Source organism: Lepisma saccharinum, chromosome 27 (genome assembly GCF_977018435.1).
Source record: "Lepisma saccharinum chromosome 27, izLepSacc3.1, whole genome shotgun sequence".
Classification (NCBI taxonomy): Eukaryota; Metazoa; Arthropoda; class Insecta; order Zygentoma; family Lepismatidae; genus Lepisma; species Lepisma saccharinum.
The window spans coordinates 17,270,377-17,296,800 of NC_139255.1; the positions used below are offsets into that span (position 1 = coordinate 17,270,377).

The 26,424-nt window shown below is 38.7% G+C and overlaps 1 protein-coding gene across 2 annotated transcripts in view; it reads left to right on the top strand.

Moving 5' to 3' along the window:
- The window catches only part of LOC145980291 (ATPase family AAA domain-containing protein 2-like), a 189,775-nt gene that overhangs the window by 117,016 nt on the left and 46,335 nt on the right, over positions 1-26,424 (top strand). For both annotated transcript variants that reach the window (XM_083113305.1, XM_083113306.1), the window contains exons 15-16: positions 386-571; positions 11,008-11,143. In XM_083113305.1, coding sequence (XP_082969431.1) covers positions 386-571; positions 11,008-11,143 — 322 coding nt within the window. The remainder of the gene's footprint in view (positions 1-385; positions 572-11,007; positions 11,144-26,424) is intronic.

A 26,424-nucleotide genomic window follows, 5' to 3' on the forward strand; every position in this document is an offset into this window, starting at 1 on the left:
TGTACAAACTTGTGATCGTGCAGAAGTTACCCAAAGGAGATAATCTACAACATGAATCGTTCAGTCTTAGCCAGGAACATGCTCGCCATTTTCGACAAACATGAATACGTCATCCTCATGATGACTGCAACTGACATTGCGTGTACTGCTGCCACGCTGATCCTATCTGAACCGATCTGAAAATGGCATGGCCGTGCAAGTTCAATGCTACCCTACTTCCATCTCTATCCCCTCTCCTTGTTTCGAATTCTCCATTTGAAAACTGTCCATTTCCTGTGATGTACCCTGTAATTTTGTGGATTATCAAGTTTTACTCCTGAGCTGCTCAATTTTATAGTAGGAGATGTTTAATTTATAATGGTTGAAATTTTCATTTTTATTTCAGGTTTTCCAAGAAGCTCAAAGAAATCTTCCAGGTATAATTTATATGCCAGATATTGGTCGATGGTGGGATTTGGTTCCGTGTACTGTTCAAGCAGTATTTCTGTCACGGCTCAAGAATTTGGAACCTACAGCCCCCCTTATGCTGTTTGCAACTGCAGAAACTCGCTATGAAGCTCTTCCAAAGGAGGTTAGTGTTTATGTTTATTTGTCTATTAGTAAGTACTAGATGTGATCCTATTTGCCTTTTTTATTCATTTGTATTAAAACATGGACTTTAATATTCTTAATTCATTTCATGTTGTTTCAGACCTGATAGCTGGCAACCTTGATTTTTCAGTGTTATTTTCTCCATACTTAATGGTTTTTTGTGTGTTAATTTTTCCCAAAATTCGTGGTTTTACGAGGCATGTCTGGAAAGTAAAGATACAAATGATATATGAGTCATTCCATGCCAAATCAACAGAGATATGTGCAATTTCCAACCTGACCATCTCCGATTTTCATGAAATTTGGGGAGTTGAAACTATGCCTAACATATTTCTTTCATGACCAGGATAACTCCTTTACATTTTGTAGGGGGTTTTAAAGGACTTTTGACTCGTCATAGTTCATGTAATGAGGCTTTTATCAGTCACATAGTTAAACATATTATTTTGTTTATTCTGATGCCATGGCAGTCCCAGAATGATTTTTTGATATGTTTTAGAGTATGGCATGAGGAACCAAATATATTTTTTCACGATTTTTGGTGATGACATGTTTTGAGATATTCAAGGTCAAAAGTCAAGGTCACGTGACAAAATTATATTTTTATCGAAAGGTGGCTTGTTATATATCACTGGAAAGCTTGTTCAATTCCCTGTACAATAAGCTTTATTTGAGCTTTCTAGGCGAAATAGTGGCGGAGTTACAGCACATTTAGTATAGCTAAGCGGGCTCAAAAAGGGCAATTTCTGCTAACTTTGACCTTGAATAATTTAACAATTACAAGATGCACGAGACTAAAAATTTTCATAGTTACTAAGTTCCATGAATAGTTTCAACTCCCCAAATTTCATGAAAATCGGAGATGGTCAGGTTGGAGGCTGTGTTGATTTCGCATGGAATGACTCATATATGATATATATCTTAGGGAAAATATATGAATGCCTCCATGATGGCTCAGTGGTAGCGTCATCGCCTTATAATCAAGGAGTCCTGGGTTCAATACCCGGTCGAGGCACATAGTGGTCCAGATCCCACTTTAAACTGTAGGTCCAGTCCAGATTAGCCTTACTGTGTACAACGTGGACTTAAAACACCAATTCAATCAATCAATCATTTGGGAAAATATGTAAGGCATAAGTTGACAACACTGGCAGCAACCTTGATCCATACTCTTTCAAGTAGCATTCATTCATTCGCAGTGCTGCGTTGAGTCTTGTGTGAGTCACACATGCTGAAAATGGCTGCAGGAATAAAGAATTCCTCCAAATGTTAAGCGCAGGCTGTGATGCGGTTCTCCAGGCCAAAGGCGAATGTCCGGTGGAGATCCATCGTCAAATTGCAGCAGTTTATGGGAACATTATATAAACAAAAGGGTTTTTTGTTCGAATCTAGATTCTTTCGTCAAGGCAAGGACGTTTAGTCAAACAACATCTGGAGTGAGTGGGTTCGAATCTTACTTACACCAGGAATGGGTGTTGTTTACATGAATAGAACCTGAAAATAAAGTGTAACACCTACATGGGAATAGTGTTTTGATAACGGCCCAGAATCCGGCCAAGGGATAGGAAATGTTTAAATTTCTTATTCCATGGTCTTTGATCACAAGCCAATCATATAACTCGTTATTATATCAAAGTAATCAGGACACGAGAAATAATGTAAAGAAAATATTTAATAGAAGCACTGCATACTTACAATACCTCACCACACATTTCACTTTCACCTTCATCACCTTCACTTGTCAACAAACTAGTTGACTACCCATAGTGCACTGGGTCAAAACAATTGAATAACGCGAGCCCCTGATAGCAAGCGTTGTGCAAGAAAACACCAATTTACATAAGTAACGTTCTTATAGAGGCACCTTTCCTCTTTGTGAGTTTAATGAACTAACTTAACATCACAGTATATAGACAAAGACTTGTAGCACAATATGAGTTCCAGTGAGGAGAAAATTCTTTTCCCCTCAGAGTTTGAAGAAAGCTGTTGCGAGAGTCTCTCTTGAAATTCTGCCTTTTACCCCCGTTCTCTGAGTACACTCTTACGGAGAGGGATTGTCCTCGTTCGCTATTGGTCCATACACTTTAACTCCTCCCACACGTGACTTAAAGTTAAAGTTTGCACTGAGGAGTGATAATCGCGTAGCATGGAAACACAATAACTCTTTGTTTGCAGGTTTGATTTGGAGGGCGAAAAGTATTTCGCTCTAATTAATTTTAGCTGCTCATAACTTGGGTGCAAGTAACTCAGTTCGGACAATTCGTTAAAGTTATGCGTTCTGTGGCTGTCTAAACTTCACTGAGGTGAAGAGATATTTTCGGGCAGGGGTGTAGTTCAAATTTTCATCTCAGTCACTTTGACAGGGAGATGTTCAAACTGTAGACTGGCGGGCTCGCTCGCAGGAGTTATGTCGTCTGCTCCAGTCTGTTATGTGCAGAGCTGTTGTTTTGATTCTGGGCCTGGGCAGCTGCATACTCCTTCGAGAACAGAGGATCGTTGTTCAGGACAAGGGCGAGTCTCGTAGGGGATTTTAAATTTTAAAATGCTTGAAGTTTCGTGATTAGCTGCATCTCACCGTTGGCCCCCTGCTTCTCTAAATTTCAACCATCAAGCCAAACGTGAATTGATGGTGACATGAGCCGAATGTAGACTGGATGGATGTAGAGTTTATTGCTGGCTTCGTGGGAAAGAATGCTGATTCGTTTGAGACGGCTGTGTCATTTTCTGAGAGAGCAGAACAATGAGATCTTGGGGAAGTGCGGAGAAAGACCGATGGTAATGGTAAATGGAAATTGGTACATCGGTCATAATTATGAATCAGTCAATTTTCTGTGAATTGCTTTGCTCACAGGATAATTGCAACTTCAGAAAGTGCCGCGTCTGTAAATAAACCCTAAATGTTATGTTTAAAAGTCTATTTCACATTTTGAAGTTCATTTTGCATCATTTCGTGACGAAACAGAGTAGGAATATGCACCTCACACCTTTGAGAAACATGGAAAGGGAACTTCACAGCATGTTATTTCACGTTTCATGTTTTCGTCATGAACAAATATGCATATGTGATGGAAGAACCAAAGATTTGCTGGTTTGAACCATCCTTATGGTTTGATCACGTACAACCACTCCCCCAACTATCATTCTGAGGGCATATCTTTTGTTGTAGCAGTACACTGTTGCATGGTTGAGTTTCCGTGCATCTACATCCATTCTGAACTTGTCTGGTGTACTGACCCATCTCTTTGAAGCAATACCACAGCCAACAAACACAAAAGAGGTGTTGTTTAGAAAATCTCGGGACACGTTGGAATATTGAGCTCTTTTGGATGTCGACACATCTTGCACATTTTACCCTTTGTTGAGATGTCTCATTGTATGTGTCCACTCACATGCAACCCACCAAAATACAGTGGAACCTCGTTTATACGTTCTCCTGCATTTTACATCCAATCGTCATGGTCACAATAGGGCCAAATGTTATACAATTGTCCTAGATTTTACATTTTCCTGCACTTTTTAGTTTTTACCTTGGCCCCCTGACAAAAGTAAAATCGAGGTTAAGAAATTGTAAGGGATTTTTACACAAAGTGCAGCAGAAATAACTGTTCAAAATGTCAACATTGCAGGGCTTTATAGCAAACCTTGCACAAAAAAGTTACTGCACAATGTATAGTGAAATCTCTCCAAAATACAATATTTACAGTTGAACCCTGATTTTACATTTTTCAGGGGGCCACAAACAAAAACATAAAATTTGAATGTAATCAGTGAGAGCCATGTAGTAAACTTCATTCTGCTGGAATCCATCATAAGTTGAAGTTTTATATGCTGAAGGAAAGGGCAAAATCATATTTGTTTGTGTACGTAGATTGGCAATCTTGCACCGTGGCTGTCCGGTTTAAATGCACATCCCCACTATGCCGATCGGCAAGGCCAGATGCCAAACCCATTCTGCATTGCTGACATCAATGAACGTCCCCACAGCACTGCGGTGTGGAGACGTACATCAGTCTGATTCAATGGCATGTTGGCAGCACAAAGTTACTTTCTGATATTTTTTTTAACAATTTTGATAAGGTTTGATAACATGTACATTTTTTCAATACCAAATTCACAATGGTGGGGCCCTCCAGCCATTTCTCCTGGCACTACTGGCCAATTATGGTAGTTTGAAATTTTGTACTTTTTTCTCTTTTTCTCTCTTCAGTATAGTCTGTGCCTAAACCCTATCACTGTACTTGAGACAATAAGTCTCATTGGTCACCGCTAAGCATTCTACTATTACAGTGAAACCTGGATTTTACGTTCCCGCGTTATACATTTTCCCGCTTAATACGTTCATCCAGTCAGGCCTCGGCAAAAGGCCATGTTAAATAATAGGACGTTCACCTCGATCTTACGTTCGCTCTAACTCCAATTTCCCGCTTTATATGTTTTCCGAGCCATGACGATGTGTTAAAATTTGGCAGAAACTTGTTCTGTTGACTACGCAACTTCTACTTTTTCTTGCTTTTGCAGCTGTTTCATTCACCACGTGATCTTGAACTTCCAGATGTTAGGCTTTCGTGTGAGAGGAGGGAGCGAAGAGGCATGGTCAGTGGAAGGCAGGGCAGGGGGGAAGGGGGAGGTGGAGGCAGGGTACAACTTGCATTTGTCATACCTCCCTTGAGGGACAGGAAGGGAAAACGGCCCATGAAGATGAAATGGGGGGGGGAAGGAAACACATTATTTACGGGAAACTATTGGTGGAAGGGGTGTTTGCCCTCCACAAGACTATTAATTCCAATAAAAAATCGTCAATTAACATGGATGTAAATAACAATCAGTGGCATGCCCAAAGGGGGCTGATGGGGGTCATATTTTTAAAAACAAAAAGAGAAATAACGTCAAAGGCAGGAAAAGATGGTAAAGTGAGGGCTGACTACTATAAAAAGTATACGTAACTCCATTCCCCCTTTCACAAATCTTGCATGCATCACTGATAATTTATTGCGACGTCTAAACATGTGTAAGTTTGACAAAACTTGTTTTGTTCACTTCATGCTGTTCGGCTGATCGCGACTTGATACGTATGCAGCTCAAAGTGGAATCTGAACTATACTGCACGTCTTCAATACACTTTATAGCGTCCAGCTATAAATGATCAATTACCGAGGACTGCTCAAATAGCAACTAATTACTAGTTTACAGAGTAAAAAGAGATCTCACACAATCAAATGCATAAACTGAACCTAATAGGTGGCAGTTAGAAGCAGTCATCCACCATCTCTACCCTCGAAAGTGGGTCCTGTTCACTTTCACCGCACGTCTTGCTTTTGTCCTTAGAAATTCATTATCATTCTTCTTTTCTGTTGTTAAATAATTTTTGATACAATATACCCCTAAAATGTCGATTGTGTAGTCATTTCCTACCGACACTTGAGTTTCACCCCTCCCTTATGCTTTCCCGCATTTTACGTTTTTTTATTTACGATCCCCTGAAAAACGTAAAATTGGGGTTTGACTGTATTAATAATACACATGCCCATTGTAGATATTACATATTTCTTCTGTGATATTTTAGTGATGCCATAGTGATGTGTACTATACACCCCTGCTACTTCTATATTGTCTGTTTTCTCTTGACCATTTTATTTGTCAAAAGTGCCTTCTAATATTTTGCTAACTTACATATTATAAAGGGTATCCCAATAGATATGCAAGATTTAATGTAAAAAAAAAAAAAACATTTTACATATTTATTAGTTGGCAAAGTTATTACAGGCTCATTCCATGTCAAATCGACCGAGAAAAAATATTTTTGAACATTAATGATTCAGATTTTTTACATTTTTTGTTTACACATTGCACCTATCAAGAGGACAAAAATTGCCAAATTTCAGATTTTTTCGGCTCTTAAGTTTTTGAGTTATTGACTCAAAAAACAAAAAATCCCAAAATTTGACAACATTTTGAAATCTTTAAACAGCTGTAGATCAAAAACTATTTGACCTAGAGAGCTCAAATCGGAGTCCTTCTCTCCTGCTTTTAATGAGCTTTAATTTCAAATGCAACATGACTGTGGTATTTGAATTTTTTAATTTTTAAGAAACTTGAAAGAATGTTTTTTTTTGAAAATCTCAAAAACACCATTATTTTTTTTTTTAAAAAAAATATGATTTGAAGACATCAATTGACTATTTGTGTGCAAAATTTCACAGTGGGACGGCAATGGGTTCCTATGGAAATTAAGATTTTGTAATTTTGTGCGGAATTTGCTAAATTTGTTGACTTCCATGTTATAAGCACAGCAACAACTATATGATAAGTGGTTGATGTTGAAGTCTTCATGTTAGTCTATTTTATAATTTTTGGACTACAAATAACATGAAAATACCTAAAACTTTTCACTTTCAAATTTGAGTTGAGGCACTTAAAAAGGTTCTTTAGCAACACACCATAAAGGTGTGACAATCGAGAAGTATGCGCCTGCGCAGTAGCTCATGCACCGTTGACTTGCACCCTAGAAGAGCTACAAAGTGTTATTAGTTTTTTTGTGGTCAGAGGGAGTGAAACCTTCTGAAATCTAGAGCTGAATGAAGGTTCAGTATGGAGACAATTGTTTAAGTCCAGGGAGAGTATATGAATGGGTGGAAAGATTTAAAGATGGAAGACGAAATGTCAGTGATGAACACCGAAGTGGGAGGCCAGTTTGCGTGACAACTAAAGCTGTGAATCATCAGATCCATCAGCGAATCCGTTAATTTAGTACACTCTCTCCTGACTTAAACAATTGTCTCCGTACTGAACCTACATTCTGCTGTAGATTTCAGCATAGGTGTGCGCAGACCTTCTGATTAGGGGAGGAGCCTTAATGATAGTTCATTTGGAGAAAGAAAAACCTAATTTAATCTCACTGTTTTATTGTATTGATGGGTATGGAACAGGGGCGTATATAGAGTGATTCAGGAACCACTGAAAATAACTGTATTAGAAGAATACACACTTCCGTGACACCGGTGTCCTTTGCCCCCCTCCATTATTCCCACTAATGTACATGTGAACATGGTTTCATACAGCAGATTCAAAACAACTGCACATGATATGTTCATTTTCAACACTGATGGCCATTAGGGATGGCAGTTGCCTTGTCTGCAAAGAAAAAGTAAACTGTCCTTGCCCCCTCCCCACTTTTGTCACGCAATCACTGCTACCGATTTTTAATGTAGAGGGCAATTTATCTTGCAAACACATAGGTAACAAAACTAACGAATAATCTGTATGCGAGTGTTAATAACAAGAAATTTGCTAGAGAACGAAGTTCGATAATTCAGTTACATAGGAAATAATGCATCTTACATAGTTGGTTGGTTCTTTCGTCGTCTTGAAAATACTTAATTATGTAAAGAGCATAATATTGTTTAATAACTGTGATAAGAGTCCTCTGCACTAAATTCCTAAGCAAGAGTATTAGAGGGGACTATTGCCCCCTCTTGCCCTCCCGTGTGCACGCCTATGGATTTCAGAAGATTTCATTCCCTCTGACCACAAAAAAGAGTTAACATTTTGTAGCTCTTCTATGGTGCAAGTCAACAGTGGAGCGGAAATGCTGTAGGAGCTACTGTGCAGGCACATACTTCTCGATTGTCAAGACACCTTTATGGCATGTTGCTAAAGAACCTTTTTGAGTGCCTAAACTCAAATTTTCGTTATGCATAAATCTCCATGAAGTTTAGAATAAAATTCCTGTTATTTAATAACTTCCCCTCATACATTTTTCAATTTCCTTACCTGATGTCAAAAGTGATAAGTTTTAGGTATTTTCATGTTATTTGTAGTCCAAAAATTATAAAATAAACTAACATGAAGACTTCAACATCAACCACTCATCATATATTGGTGAGCCCAACTTAAGAGTTCAGTATGGGCTGGCTTATGGCGACAGTGTTGCCGTATGGTGCGCAGTAGAAGAGAGCTCCAGCGTGCATCGAGCATCTGCTGTAGTACACGCCGCAACAAAAGTTAGTGGTCAATGGGTACTGTTCAATACAAGAATGCATGACTTGTTGGGAAGCTGTTCATTCTTGCCGCTATTGGTCCAGAATAATGACTGTCCGTGGAGGAAGGTTTGAAAATAACTTTTTCTGAATATATCTACTTTTTATACGTCTTACTGTCTATGTTATCACATGCGTCGGCAGTGTTTTTTCTTTCTTTATGTACAGAAAGGCTAATCAGGACTGGTCCTACAGTTTAAAATGGGATCCGAACCACTATGTACCTCCTACGGGTATCGACCCCGGGACCCCTTGATTACGAAGCGACAACGTTACCACTGTGCCACCAGGGAGGCCTCTTTCACATTTTTCAGTGCGCTGTCTCATTTGAAACAACCGTGTTCATTATACCGGCATACACCAAAGCAAATCTCCCCCCCCCCTCCCCCTCGTCGTCGCATTTTAATTGAGGGATTAGGGTTCGACACCTGGTGGAGGCACATAGTGGTTCATATCTCACATAAAACCATAGGTCCAGTCCCAATTAACATATCTGTGCATAAAAGTGGATTCAAAACTCAATTAACCAATTATTAGTAGAGGTGTGAAATAGATGAAGTTCTGTTGTATTTGTGTGAACAATGATTACAGAAAGAAAGAGACATACGTCGGAAATATTCAATCTAAAATGCTCTCGCTTTGTGTCCATCAATTAACATTATTGCCTTGCAAGCAACAAGTCTCGGATTATATTTACTTTAAGTATCTCATAAATCTATTCCCTATTTATGCATTTGCGTCAAACCTTGATTTATTATTTTAACTATCTGGAAAAGAACTGCCCGATCATTTTATTTAATATAATGCTATCATTACTTTTTATAATACTTAGTCATCCTTTGGAAAGAGCAAGTGAACCGGGGGGGTCTCCCGCTAGATCCGCCAATGCATACAATATGCCTTTTTTCGGAGAATTACCCAACATGAGAAAACTCGCACACAAATAAGAAACCACTTGACCCCACGGAAGCCTATTCACGAACTTTTGCCTGGCCATTCCCCACCCCCTTCCCTCTTCCCAACACCTGTTTCCAGCGAGTGGCAACAGGCGGAAGGCTGTTATTTTTAACTCCCCAAATCGCGGTTAACACAAGAAAGGAAAGCACCTTTTTTGAATGGTCTGAATTGTAAAAGAAGGTATAGACCATCAAAACCTTACATTTCCTCTGCTTTTTGCATATTTATTATTTTCTCCTCGAATGTTAACGGCTTTTGTTTCTACAGAAACACACATGTTTGGGGGTGGTGATCTCAAAATAAAAGCCCATAACAGCCCATACTGAACTCTTAACTTGGGCTCCACTATAGTTGTGGTTATAACATGGAAGTCAACAAATTTCGCAAATTTCGCATACATTACATTACAAAATCTTAATTTCTATAGGAACCCATTGCCATCCCATTATGAAATTTTGCACACAAATAGTCAATTGATGTCTTCAAATCATATATTTTTTAAAAAAAATAAAATTAAAATGGTGTTTTTGAGATTTTCAAAATAACATTTTTTCAACTTTCTTAAAAATTAAAAAAATCAAATACCACAGTCATGTTGCATTTGAAATTAAGGCTCATTAAAAGCAGAAGAGAATGACACCAATTTGAGCTCTCTAGGTCATAGTTTTTGATCTACAGCTGTTTAAAGGTTTCAAAATCTTCAAATTTTGGGATTTTTTGTTTTTTGAAAGTCAATAACTCAAAAACTTAGATCCGAAAAAATCTGAAATTTAGCAGTTTTTGTTACTGGTACTACCACTGCACCAAAAATTATTAATTTCTGAAATGTCAAGTTTCAGACACTGGTTGATTTGGCATGGAATGCCCCTACATTATTTGAAAGGGTAAATATTGCCATTAAATGTGGAAGAGGATTTCTGAAAAAATTCCTAGACGATGCATTTGAACACTTAAATCATTTGACAAAATTCTGGATCACTTTTTTGCATAACTGTGGCTAAATGCTGCCGATAACTCTTCGAATTTCTGCTTTCAATTTAGGAATCGTTTTTATTTTCGCAGCATAAACTTTAGACTTAATGAATTCTCAGAATGAAATAAGTCACACGGTGTGAGGTCGCACAGTTGTTTCATTTGGGGTGCTTCTCCTACCGAAAATGTTAGGTAATTTGCCCACAGTCTCCATACTTCTCATGACTTTTAATGATCGTCACTCCATCCTCTAACGTGTAGCTCTCCATATTGACTAACCACAACATGTGATCTCGCAGAATGTTACTAACCGTCCGGTCGAAAATGGTGCACAATTTAAATCCTGCATTAATTTTGGGACACCCTTTATATGCTGGTCTTGTGTCATATGCTTTCATAGTTTTAGAATTCTTTCTGCTAAAAATTTTTAAGGAATCATTTTTTTGTGCAGTTGCAGCATTTGTTCAGCCACTACAGAAATGAAGTACTACCTATGGAAAATCCTAGTGAGATTGAGAGGCAACAATTTTTTAGACCACTCTTTACAACGAAAGCTGTTCGCGCCCCTCTGCAAGTAAAAAAGAAAGGTATGTGCTACATTTAATTTAATCTTCATCATAGGTTCCAGAGCAAATATAATTTTTTTTATAAAATTGATTGAAAATGAAGGTGTGTGGATGGGAAATGTATGGACCGTAGTGCATGCGGAGGTATTATTTTCTTTATCTCACTTTCATTTATGGCAGTTTGATGCAATCATGATTATTATTGCTACCGAGGTCAATAAAATAAGTTACGCAATGACGTAAGAAGGAAGCCTCTGTGTGACCTCGCAGCCCTTCAGGCAGCGCATTTTGGATTCCTCCAGGTAGACATGTTATTAAGGTGTCTGAGCAACCCTGATATGGAGAAGGGTAAGTACATTCCATACTGTTTTTAAGTTCCAAACGTGCACTCGCTCACATAATTATATTTATTTTATGAACGATCTCTTCCATACTACGTGGAGAAGTGATTTAACTTGGAATCATTGTTCTTTTGATTATCTTTAGAAATGCAAGAGACCAATTTAGTTCGTTATTAGTTCGGTTGAATGAATATCCATCAAACGGGCCGAAGTGATAAGAGACAATGTTTATCTTTCAGCAAGTTTATATAACAAACTAGATTTATGTAGTCTTGAGGTTCTTTCATATTATGTAAATGAACTCGCATCAATTGGAACAGTGTTATATCTATACATTCGAAAAGCATACTGCCTCATACCAATTGAAGTAGACTTTAAGGTGTGAATCTTCCACTGCGCTCGCACTTCAAGGTTTGTATGTATTAAACAAGCCAGTTTAACGTGCATACATAGGTTCTCTGTCGAATTGTATATGCAGATAGAACAATGGTATAATGGCGAACTATGATTCAAACCCATTTGTAACTAGATGAAACGGGTGTACAAGATACTCCACAAAAATTCCCTTTGCGGGAATGTTGTCAACCAGAAGATCTGCATTATATAATGTACTAAATCCATTACCTGCATTGGAGTTAACATGTGTAAACTGCGGTAACTCGAGTGTAGGGGATTTGATTAACTTTCAACCCCTTTCTCATCATGAAAATGTCTTGCCTGTTGCGAATGATTGTCAGGAGCATATTGCTCCTAGTAATAATGCATATTATATGTGGTCCGGATGCAAATACATGTATATGATGATTTGTATCGGTTGAAACTGATTTGTAACATCGAACTTTATGTATCCTGTGGGTACCATATTCACAAAAAACATTTACTTTGTAACCTGCTGTGATTATCCACACACTCCTATAGTGTACTTACATGAAACTAATGAAAATATAAGTTATAAACAAATGAAGTTCCTATTCTTATAAAATTATGTATAGTTTGAGAGCAACTCGTGAGTTACACTTTTTGAATAAGAAATTGAACAGTGTTTAGTTATCATTAGGGCTAGGATTTTTGTGACCTAAAAATCACCAAAATATGCAAAATAATAACGTTTTATGCCCTAAAATTAAAATAAAAATATATGCCCTTACAATTGAACTATTTCAAACATCAATATTTAACATATGCTAAGATATTTTCACATACTATTTTGAGTTCACTTTATGAGCTATGAGTTGCATTGTACAATGAATACTTTCCATAAATGAGAAAAGCTTCTTTCTACTTCGGCTGACACAAGAGGAGCATATTTAAAGTAAACAATGTCATTTGGCTCAAGTTTTATAGTATCGAGAGACAATTTTTCTCCCAAAACCGTATTTTCTTTTTGCAATAGAGCACAAAATTTATGTATCCTTTGTTTTGTCCCAAAACTCTCCTCATATTCGTTGACACTTGTTTTTCCACTTCACCTCACAATTATACACAGGGAGTAAGAACAAATCCACTTTGAAAATGGCTGTATATTCCGTGAAAAAAGCAAAAATGTACTGTATATGACAAAATATTCTCTATCATGTAGAAGTGGTCAAATATGCCTAAATATGTCCTTAAAAAACACCTTAATTTAATTAGTTTGTTCATAATATAAATTTCTAAATATATAGGTTACACATCACCCTTACAAAAAAAATGCCAGGTCATGAAAATCCTAGCCCTAGTAGTACGTACTGTATCCACAAAATTAATTATCAATATGGAGGTTTGTTTCCAGTCTCTGGTAATGAGTAATCGCATGTAGTACGTATGTATGGGTTGTAGGAAAAAATACTGAACTTCTCGATAGCAAGTAGCCACTTGTACAAACGTAGATTTACAAAAAAGATGTGATTTCAGAAGGGGATTCTCATCTGTATTTTGATGCAGGTGGAATAGAAGGTCATTTTTCAAAATAAATTACATTAAATTGGAACTTCTGTATATCTTTACCATTTGCATTTGAAGGAGTAGAATGTTGTTCCTTTTACTAAAGATGAATTGCTGAATCTGTCATATATTAAAATGTATTTCAACCAATCAGTAATAATAATTTTAAAAATAATGATAATGTCATGACTTAATTTCTGTGCATCAAAAGTAAATAACGAGAGTATATCAAAAAGTAATTGAGTAAATTTTTTATAGCCAAACGGAAATGTATTCACAAAAACTGAAATACAGTCAACTCTCGATACAACGACCTTTCACAATTCCCAGGAAAAGGTTCGTTATTTCGAAAGGGTCGTTATTTGAATTTGCACCAATTTTGTGCTCAAACGGACAGAAAGATTCCTAGGAGACGGTAACACCATTTATCCTGTGTAGTTATAACAGTTGGGCTGAAAAGTTCGTAGGCTAACATAGTAAAAAATATTTTTTTGACAAATTTCGATTTTATTATTCAATATAGTTGCCTTCGAGGGCGATACAACGATTATAGCGGTCATACAATTTTTCGATGCCATTTTTATAGTACGATTTCTCTTTAGCCTCAAAATAGGCCTCAGTTTCGGCGATTACCTCTTCATCAGTGCTAAATTTTTTTCCAGCGAGCATTCTTTTAAGGTCTGCAAACAGGAAAAAGTCACTGGGGGCCAGATCTGGAGAATATGGTGGATGGGGAAGCAATTCGTAGTCTAATTCATATAATTTTGCCATCGTTTTCATTGATTTGTGACACGGTGCATTGTCTTGATGAAACAGCACTTTTGATCGATTGTGAGCATGTGCAGCACCCATTCTGCACACAGCTTTCGCATGTTCAAATATTCATGCACAATATGTCCAACACGTTTCTTTGATATTTTTAAAGTCTCAGCTATCTCGATCAACTTCACTTTACGATCATTTAAAATTATTTTGTGGACTTTTTTGATGTTTTCGTCGGTAACAGCCTCTTTGGGGCGTCCACTGCGTGCATCGTCTTCGATGCTCATTTCGCCTCGTTTAAATTTAGCAAACCACTTCTCAATGGTTGATTTTCCTGGTGCAGAGTCCGAATAATGTTTATCAAGCCAAGCCTTGGCTTCAACAGTATTTTTTTTTGCCAAAAAGCAATGCTTTATTAACACACGAAATTCTTTTTTATCCATTTTTTCAGAATAACAAAAGCTGCTTCACTCACAATGCTATATCTCACGAACTAATTATCCGGCAGCTGTGAAATTTATACACGTATCTTTTGAAGGTTAGTACTAAGTAAAAATCACATGGATTTAATTCTAGTAACGCCATCTATGAGTCAGCCTACGAACTTTTCAGCCCAACTGTTACAACCTGTTATGCACAGGATGTGTGTTGTGGGAAGGAAAATAGAACATGAAAATGTTTTCACAAAAAAGGATTTTAAATAATGTTATTCTCTTTTAATTGTGCACAGTCGTTCCTCTTCCCCAAAATTCTTATGATTCTACTTCAGGAGAAACCCGTTTGCACTGAGACCTACGGAAAGGAATACAATCTCGTTTATTGCAAGTGAAACTGGAAGAATCTTGACACCAGTCACACTGGCACCATCAAAAATCGGGAGATAATCGGGCAGAATGAATGTTGGACTTTATACGGGTCTACTAGAGCATTTCCTGTTACTGAATTAATTGGTAAGATAAGATCTCTCAGTAGACCCAACACAACCTTTCAAGCGGGGCTGTAAATTTCGTTCTGGTACGGCTGTGTAAAATACATCGTAAAAAAGTCACGAAAGTCACATTTTTTTTTGTTTCAGTCAACTTCATATTCATCCCCTCCCCCATTCCATGAAGCAGTCCAAACTCACCCTTGACTTGCATTGTAATCCAGCCTGAAAAAGGAAACACGCACTTTAAACTGTATATTTAGTTCCAATTAGCCCATCAGCATAAAATGAACTCCAAACAAGCTTTATGAAACATGCCCATTTTCAGATATCAAAATGGGAGATCGTTATTTACTCTCACGTTAATCGACGATTTAATGTTGGATTTAGGAGAGTATTCTCGATGTCAAACACCCGCTCCTCATAAAGTTTCTCTCTTGAATAATGTTTTGTTTTTAATCTGTCTCAGCGTCCATTTCTACAAGGTAACCAAAAAGTTCTTTAAAAACACTAAGTTGCTGACCAAGGCAGTTTATTAAGATAAAAACACTTAACAGGTAACGTTTCGACCCTGTATCAGGGTCTTCCTCAGACGAAGAACTAAACTAAAAAAGTTCTTGCCGTTTTTGACGTCCCATTAATCATACGCTCACAGAGGGGAAACGAAATGACGCATGTGCCTGCCAAGCGATCGGGAGTTAGTCTGACCATCGACTGTCAGTAATACAGGCACGTTGCGCACACACAGCAGTCATAGCTCGTCCAGTGTCGAAGAGAAATGGAGGTATCAAAGCAGCTTGTTCGCGTGTGTTTGTTGTATGACTTTAAAGTGGGCCTGTCAGCTGCCGCATCAAGTCGCCGCATTTGCCAGGCATTTGGGGAGAATGCCTTGAACGAACGCACTGCCAGGCATTGGTTCCAGAAATTCCGTTCGGGAGATGTGAGCCTTTCGGATGAACCTCGCAGTGGACGACCACATGTGTTGGATGACGAGGCCCTGAAAGCAGCCATCGAAGAGGACAGTGGTCTGACATGTGATGAACTTGCAGAAAGGTTCCATGTTTCCGCTGAAACAGTCAGACTGCACCTGCATGGAATAGGGAAGTCATACAAGTTAAGCAAGTGGGTACTCCACACATTGTTGGCAGCCAACAAGGAACAATGAGTGACAGCCTGTTTGTCCTTGCTCACTCGGCACCTGAACACACCCATATTTGATCGCTTGCTCACGGGTGACGAAAAGTGGGTCCTCTATGACACTCCCAAGCATACCAGACATTGGTTGTCGCCACGTGACCCTGTTTCTCACACCTCAAGACCACCTCTGCAACCACGAAAGGTTATGCTCTCTGTATGGTGGAATTGTCGGCAAGTGGTGCATTACGAGCTCCTTCCACCTGGTCAGACCATCACTGCTGATCTCTACTCTCAGCAGTTGCAAAGGGTGCACCGTGCATTGCGGCAGAAGGAGCCGGCATTGGTGAATCGCAAGGGATTCACAATGCCAAACCACATGTGGCAAGGAGCACCCGGGAGACCCTTCAGCAACTTGGCTGGGAGACACTGTGCCATCCACCATATTCACCGCACCTTGCACCAACAGATTATCACCTGTTTCATTCCCTCGACAACCACCTTCATGGGAGATCCTTCGCAAATGAGGGATACCTGCGGAACACACTCACAGACTTCTTTGCATCCAAGCCCACCGAGTTTTATCACCAGGGTATTGTGCAGCTGCAGGAACGTTGGCAAAAGATGTTGGATGCTGATGGAGATTACTTCGAAACCTAAAGGTACGTACCGTCCACTATATTGCTTTTTGTTTATCACTGCTCTAGAACGGCAAGAACTTTTTTGGTTTCCTTGTACATTGAGCACTTTAAAAGCGGCGATTATATTGTGTGCATTTCCTTCCAACACTGCTCTGAGTGTTCAATAAGTTTATTCTTGTGTCAGGTGTAAAATAAAATTTACATTTTTGCTCATCAGAAGGTGCAGAACTTGAAGTTTTTTTTAACTCTTGTTTTTCTTTCTGGAGATTGAATTTCGTTATCTTCAAATCAAAACAGCTTTGCAAGATTCAAAACAATGACTACTTTCTTTGGGCTGGATGATTCATTGCTGTTATCGGGAAGTGACAGCTTTGCAGATGCTAGACAAAACATTGGCGCCAGCTGCAGCGTAAAAACCAGGAGACCGAAGTTCGAGCAACAGTTGGTCGAAGAGAAAATCCTCTGCATTTTAAAGTACGCAACTGTCGAAGACGGAACTTTTGTCAACAGTGTGAAGAAGAAAGAAACTATCTTGCTTAACGTTTTACCATGCAACATACAATAATACGGGCAATGCAGACAACAGCATAGAAAAAGCAGAGAGAGACTTGAATTCTGCCATTATCACATTGCCCTGCACACCAGTTACTGAGAATGAACTGGAAAAGAGGCACTTTTTTTATTTTTATTTGTCCTATGGTTTTTGTTCATTTTCAAGAATGTATCTAGAACTGGTTGCTCCATTTTAGACGTCAAAGAAAAGGAGGAGGGGTCCACTTGTACCCTTTTCTGTAATCAATCCATGTGCACACACGAGTAAGAAAATCGTGGCTGAAACAATCAACATCGTCCCCCTCCCCTTCATGTTTACTGACAGGAAAAGAGGGAGAAGTCACTCAGCCAATGTGACACTTTTTTGACAAATATTATGATGTCGGCACAGTTAGGAAAACTAATGGAGTGAGAAAGAGGAGTTACGATGCATGTAAGATCGAAGTAAACTTTTTCGGAAACCTGGATGACAGCGCATTAAGTGGATTGACGATCTTTACTTGGTCTATGTGGCTTTGCTTATCTCGAACAGTTTCGCTTTTTTATAAAGTGTTACAGGGAACAAAGAACATGTTTTGAATGAAGGCTTCTACCACAAGTTTTCGGCTACAAGGCCAAGAGTAACTCACGCACGGGAACCTGCTGAACTCCCCGCTCAAGTTGTCTGCAGCACTTAGGTCAAGGAAACAAGTCAAGGTCAATTTAAAATAACATCCAAGCACATTCGATCTTCTCTTCTCGCGTATCCGAAGGCCTTCCCGATGGCGCAGTGGTAGCGTTGTTACCTTGTAATCAAGGGATTCCTGGTTTGATACCCGGTTGAGGCACATAGTGGTTCGGATCAAACTTTAAACTGTAGGTCCAGTCCCGATTAACCTTACTGTGCATAAAGTGAACTTAAAAACACCAAATCAATCAATCTTTTCACGTATCCAAGAGCAAGCGAAATCACAATGGCGAAACAATCCTGGCACAATGGGTAGAGGCCATCGGGTGCGGGGTAACATTGGCACGTTTGGGGAGGGGAGGGCAGAGGTCAAGTGCAATTGGATATCACTCAAGCATGGTGTGGTGGTGTCTATTTTTAGATAAGACTCACTTGCGAGCGGTAGAGCACTCATGAAGGAAATTAGTGCAACAAACTTACTTTTCGGCCGATGTCCTTCAATTTTTCAACTTTTTTCCAAATTTTTCACGGTTCCTGTGAAATGGTTCGTTACCTTGAGAGGGTCATTATATATCCGGGTTGTAGAATCAAGAGCCAACTGTATATATTTTGAAGGTTGAATATTTCTCTACTTTTCCACATAACTTCCATTCACATTTACACATTTGTCCCACCCTGACAACAATCTTTCGATGCCCATGCGGATAAATCATTCGGCTGGACGAGTAACCAAATGACGCATGGCTGTCACAACTTCCGTGTCGCAGCTGAAGTGATTGCCGGCAAGGTGTTCCTTCAGTGTGCCAAACAGGTAAAAGTTGACAGGACAGGTCTGGACTGTATGCTGGGTGCTTGAGAATTTCCCAATGCCAGGAATTTACTTTTGTGTCACTGATGCAGCCACATGGGGACGAGCATTGTCATGGAGAATGATGGCCTCCTAGTTGCTCCTTTTACTCCAAAATCAGCAAGAATGACTCCTTGTCTGTCCCAGAAAATGGTAAGCAAAACTTTTCCTGCGCGATTGGGTTGTCCTGAATTTTTTGGGTGGGGTTGAGTTTGTATGTTTCCATACCATACTCTGTCGCTTTCATTCAGGGGTGTAATGAAAAACCTGGTAACGATTCGTCTCCGGTAAATGCGATCGAGGAATGCATTTCCAGCCCTGTGGTACTGGAGCAAATGCTCAAGACTGTATCCCATACGGTCCTCCATATGCTGTGGTGTGAGCTGCCTGGGGACCCATCTTGCTGGCACTTTGCGAAACCCAAGTTCTTCATGGTTGATGGAATATACACTGCCATATGAAATGCCCACTTCATCTGCTGCTGTTAAGATTGTTGACAGTCGGTCCTCCACAATGAAAGCCTCCATTGCTCTGTCTGTCAGATATGCGAGGCCATCCAGAACGGTCTTCATCGGTTACATTTACACGCCCTGCATTGAACTTTGCACACCAGTTACAGACATTTGTGAATGTGATGCACGTGTCACCATACTGCACCAACTCGCAATAGATTTCAGGTGGTTTCTGTCCCTTTGACCACAGAAACTGAATCACACTCCACAGTTCAACTGTGTCGAACGTCTGAAGCGTAGCTGTCATTTTGAAACAACTGACTCTCGGCTCGAGGTGCACACACACCTGCCATCTCGTGCAAAGGTGGCGAAATACATGTACTTCCAAATGTATATTTCAGTTTTTGTGAATACATTTCCATTTGGCTGTAAAAAAATTACTCAATAACTTTTTTATAACCGTTCGTATAAGAGATACCAAAATTGAGTTGAGTTTTTGGTTTAAGTCCACTTTATGCACAGAAAGGCTAATCGGGACTGGACCTACAGTTTAAAGTGAGAACCGAACCACTATGTACCTCCACCAAGTGTCGAATCCAGGACCCCTTGATTACATGACAACGATGCTACCACTGCGCCATCGGGCAGGCAAACCAAGATTGAGAAGCATAAGATTTACTATCAGAAAGTCTACATTTTTAAACATTACTGCCATCTGAATTCATTGCCATACTTATCGCATAATCACCACCTTGCTGCCTCAGATAACAAAACCAATGGTACCTGTGCAGAATCTCGGACATGGAAGATTAAATTTTGTAAGTTTGTATTTTGTAACACTGTAGTAGTAGCTCCAGTCCTAATTAGCCTTACTGTGCACAAAGTGGACTTAAAACATCAACTCAAAAAAAAAACAACTCAAAGACTGTAGTAAATTTTCTCAAGTGTAATATTTCAACTATAATGTTCAAATCAATAATAACTAATGTGTTTACATTTTTAGACTGGAAAAATGTTCTCTAAACTGTACCGTCACAATTTTTTTTTCAAAAAGAAAGCTTCAGTTAATGGTCCTACCACACTTTTAGCAATAGAAAATTGGCAGGAAATCTGCGATAATTATGAGGTGATATGTGGTATGTTTATACACAAAGAGCACTGCACATAGTACCAGGTGTGGCGGTTAATAATTCTTAATTGATCTGAAAGAAAACAAGTGTGTATGGGGAGAAAGGTAACAAATGCTTTATTCAAAGTATGCGCCATCACTAGCTATACTTGTGCCCATCTGTCTGTCAAATTGTGGATGCCCTTCCAGAAAAATCGTTCACATCTTCGTAATTGTTGAAGTGTTGCTGGGAAAGTGAGTGAGACATCGATGAAAACAAGTGCTAGTCTGAAGGGTCTAAGTCTGATGAGTATGGCGGGTGGGGCAAGAATTCCCAGCCAAGTTCAGAAATGGTGTCTCTAACACCTTTCACTGTGTGTGATGAGGCGTTGTCGTGTTGCAAAATCACTTTTCTGTGTCTTGTTGCCCAATCTGGGTGCTTTTCTATCAATGCATGGTTCAGATTGATAAGTTGTTGACAGTAGCGAACGGCATTCACTGTTTCACCTGGTTTCAGAAGCTAATGGTACACCACACCCTTCTGATCCTACCAGATGCACAGCATTGTGTTCCTTCCGAAGTGATTCGGTTTTGCGGTCGATGTTGAAGGTTGTTCTGGGTCAACCCATGACTTTTTGCATTTTGGGTTCTCGAAGTAGATCCATTTTTCGTCCCCAGTCACTATCCAATGCAAGAAAGACTTTCTTTCATGCCGAGAAAGCAACACTTCACACACCATTTTTCGCTTTTCCATTTGTCTGTCTTACAGATGATGTGGGACCCATTTTCCTGCCTTCTGGACCTTTCCCATGGCATGAAGACGATCAGATATGGTTTGGCGACCAACATTTAACTTCTCTGCCAGTTGTTGTTGCATTTGCGTATCATCTTCATCCAACAGTGCTTGCAATTCAGCATCTTGGAATTTTTTTGACTGGCCCGGCCGATCTTTGTCTTTCAAGTTGAAATCACCACTTTTGAATCGTCGAAACCAACACACATACGCGTCTTGCGTTAGGATATTGTCACTGTACGTTTCAACAAGGATACGATGGCTTTCACTCGCTTTTTTCTTTTGATTGAACAAGAAAAGCAGGATGTGCCGCACATGCTCCTTATTTGGTTTGAAGGTCAACATGCTTCCCACACAAACCCAATATCACGATCACTCGCACTCGGTTGCACATCCACGCCATTTTGAGAGGTATTGTCCTGGCAACACTGACTTAACAGTTGAGACTGTGCACCAACCCTTGCTTCCAGCACAATCCAGCGACGAAATTAAGAATTATTAACCGGCACACCTGGTATTATTTGGGTCATTTGCAACTGCTTGAGATTAACAATACAAAATGTTAGATTCTACGTTATGTTTTTATGCAAGTATGTGTAATTTTGTGGGTGGGTGTCAGAATTGGAGAAACTTTCCAAACAATCCAGAAAATTGTATATAGTGTCATATTTGCATGTTATTTATTATTATACAAAATGGCCTCCGATAATTTAAGAATTATACAGACTGGCACACCCCTTGTACTTTCCTCTTCTTCTTTTTTAAACACACAAATAAAATTATAATTCCTGTAAATATGAGTGCTTTAAATGCCTTAGAGGTTGCATGAAGTGAAACAGATGATTATTTGAAAAATAACTACACTTTGGTAAATTTACATGTAAAATAGAGGATCATTTGTACTAATAATGTTGAAAAGTGTGATGTCATTTAAGATAAAGTGAATTATTAACAGCTATGAAAATAGAAGTACATTTGCTCGGAATTATTATGTATTATACTTTAATGCACCAACTCACATGAATAAAGCACCAATATTGTGAAAATTGCAACTAATCTAATTAGTATTTTTCTAGTTCAAATATGTTTCGTTTTGACGATGATTATCTTTTTTAAAATCATAGTTTTGTGTGCCAGAGCCGAAGTTCGCTTGTGTTGAATTCCAAGTCACTTGGGCATCAAGGAGAACAAAGCAGCCGTTGCTGCCGCTAAGTCTGCTCATGCAGACGGCGACATTCTCGTCCACCTTCTGCCAGCTAGGGACCTGCAGAATGTGTTTTGTGGTTCCATTCTTAACACTTTCCAGGCCAAGCAGGATGAAATAAGGGGGAACAAGCTTCGAGCTATCAAGTCCATCAGTGGTGCTCGGCATTCCTCGTCCCATCCCTCTCGGCGAGTAGAAGCCATCTCAATGCTGCTCCTAATCAGACACAGCTGTCTCACACATTGGCATTTGATGGAAAGACTGGACATTCTTGTTGAATGTGCCGATTTTGATATCCTCAGACAGACTTGTAGTCTTCCCTGCTACTTGTCACCCTTGTTGGCGATGACGAAAGTATTTTATCAAGTGTTTTTATATTTTTGAGAAGAGCTGGCCTCTTCCACTGTCTGTAAAGAAGCTTTTTGTACATTCTTACTTTTTAATGTGTTGTGTTTCTCTTGTGCAGGTCCCTTTACAACTTTGCACTTTTAATTTTTCCCAACGGGCTTTTTACACCCCTTGTTTGAACTTTTTTAAGTATGAATTCTAGATAAGGGGATATTTCCCCACATTCATTGAAGCATGCAAAATGGCCTAAAGCGCCGACGCACCCAAAAATTTAAAATCATTCATTCATTCATTTTTTCAAGGACTGATTATTCACCTATCATGTTCTGACATAATTTCTCAGGTTAAAATCAAATTGTACAATTTAATATACCTTATGTGTCAGCTTATACGACGCACCGGCATATAGGATGCACCTCCTTTTTTGCACACATTTTTGATGAAAAAGTTTTATCACTGAATTTATAATTAATATACAGTATTTCAAATATAAGAAAATATGTAGGTCTTCTTTCAACAAATAACTAACTTAATCTAACTAGGAAAGAATACATTTTTATCTTCTTCGTCAAACACCTCAAGGAAGCAAGAAAATCAGACCTATTTTTAAAGGAAAAATTGCTTCTTATATGTCGGCAAATATGGTAATAAACACTATGTCTAGGATTCGTTATGTTTTTAATTATGAAAACAGATGCCTGTGTGTAGCACAAGGACACAACTATCCTGCTGTTTCATACAATTAGTATTGCCTGGCCAGACCTATTATTTTAATAGATGAAAGATATGACTAGAAATTGGAGGGAATATTTTTATGGTAGGAATTAGATTAGATGTTTTGTTTTTTGATTTTACAACTATATGAAACAGTTACCCGAAATGGGATGGGCTGACATGAAATATTGGCCAATACCAATAAAGTACGGACATATAATTACTCATACCGATAACCGATATAATATCAAATCAATCCAGTACAAAAGTCCAAATGGTCCTTGAAGAACTTGGTTGATTTATTGACTTCTTTAAAGACATGAGGGAGGGTTTTCACCTTATGCTGCAGCTGCGAGCACTATTGCCAACTTAGCTCTTTTGGAGCCTGGACTGGCTCTTTCGTTCACTCGTTTCGCTGTGCTGGGGGCGTTGCCTCACTATCGTGCCATCTCTGGCCCAAGTCTACATAGACTCGTATACATTTTGCACGTGATATTGTTATATTGGACGTGCAACCCCCCCCCCCCCTTACCTACCCAGCTTCTCTTTTATAGCACCATGGCTGAGGTGAAAATGACATAATATTGTTATCTGGGAATACTTTATTTTAGATGGGGTTATGCCACCAGTTCTAGATGGTAAAAACTAAGAATAAATTATCATCACTTTAATGGTAATGGTGAGAGCAGCACCAACAGTCCCCCTTTTGACACCTAACATTACCCTAGGAGGTACTTTATCAAGCCGTTATCTCCTTCAAAGTCAGTTTTAACTCCATTTTATGTAAAATTTAGCTCTTTTATGTACATTAGGTTTGGAAACACTACCAGGATGGCCATAGGAGGCAAGGAGAAATGCATTACACTTATGGAACCATTATTTTATTTGTTCTCTTGGAAATATGACATAAATATATCAATGGAAAGGGGCCAGAGTGAAAATGTAATTGGCAGGCAGAAAAGTACACACTTTGATTTGATTAGCTGTAAGTTGAATTTGTTGCATTTTTTTCCTCCTATTCATCATATTTTTGAAATATGGTGCCTACTATCCGTGACAAAAATATTGAGCCCTCGGTTTACGTGCTTCTAAAATTGTACTCCGTGGGAGGAAAAGAATCAAATATACCTCATTGGAAAGCTTCAAGTATCTACTTTTCAATAAGCGAAATCTGAAAATTAATCTTAACTTTTGTTTTCTTACTATAATGAAAAATTCACTGAAAAGTGTAGTTTTTTCTTCCAATTTTCACAAACAGGGAACTTAACACCATACAGTTCATAATCGATTGTACATGCAATCTTCAGAGTTTGTGTACTTGAATTTGATTACTTTTGCACATCTGTAGAAAAAAATCGAATGCATATTTTTACTAGATACTTCAAAAGTTGAAATTTTAGGGGAACTTGCAAACTTGAAATGCATAATTACATATTCAATGCAATTGCAAAAAACTGTGTATATAATGCATTTGATCAGATTCCAGAAGTTCGACATGTGTACTTCAAATATTAATATGGTAAACGGGTGAATGACGTATGGTGGGGTGCAGCCAATCTCAGACTCCGTGGGCTGCAGGCGACTTGCACAGCATGCCCCTTCGCTGCGAGAATCTCACAAGTGCGTTCCTTCGAGCCGATCCAAAGTATTGTCGCAGCATAAAATAATGAATGAAATATTTTTCACATTGCAAATGGAGTATTGCTGAACTGCATTTTTTTTCATTTGTTTCTAGCTTTTATCTTCATATGAACGTCGTCTCCTTCGAAACCCAGCGAAGATGCACAGTGGTTCGGATCCCACTTTAAACTGGAATTCCAATCCTGATTAGTGTCGCACATTTAAACAGATATATTGAGTGCAACGATATTCAATGAGGACGATTTGAATGAAGTCGTTGAGAGATCCGGTCTTCTCTGTATAACACACCTGCTGTGTACAGCGATAACAAAGGGAAACAGAGAGAGGTGCATACCAGCGATAACAAAGCATAAAAATTATATTTAAAAAATTGCGCGTTTGAAGCCTTCACGCCAACTAACCTTTTAAAATATATTTCGAGCAAAGATGCATGCAATTTATGTTTATCTCGCAAAATTCACGTAATCATCGTGCCGTGCAGTGGTGGTGGTGGTTTCAACATTTAACGTGTTGCTATACATCCCACCCGAAATATTGCTGTTATATTTTGTTATATTTTGTTATATTTCGCAGCTGCAACTCTTGTAATAAGCAAGGAGTTGTGGGTTCATTAAGAGAGAAAATAAATTTTTAATAAATATAATGAGTGAAAGGTAAAAGTATAAAATGCTGTTCATAATGGATTGTGTTGAACTGAATAATTAAAATAAGAGTCGTGTATCTTTCTCCTCACCACACCTTGCAAAAACTTGCCCAATAAAATTTTGGGTCAATGCAAATTTTTGTTCCCTTTTTCTTTTACATACCTTTTTCAATGTGCTGACGTAACCCCCAAACACTCCGCTGTGCACTTGACACCTTGGTGTATGTCGTGAGATGCGCCCATTCGTTTCTCCTGGTCGAAATATCTCTTGGCACTGACTTTCATTTATTTTGCACCACTTTGATATTACTGTCTTGCCATTTTAATGCAACAAAAAAATTACTTCATTGGCAACAAAGCTCACTTGCCAAGAATAACAATTCCCTGTTGTTTTCAATTTGTACAGTGTACAAGAATGAGATATGAAAATTTGATTTTTATTCGATGGCCATCATTTTGATATACATTTCATGACCATTGGGCTGACCATTACCGAGATTGCAACATCATAATTAATCATTAATTGTGGCTGTTCCATAGATGATAGTACTATTATATTTGGCTGAGATATTTCCACATAAACAAGCTTCAACCAGAAAAAAAAAAT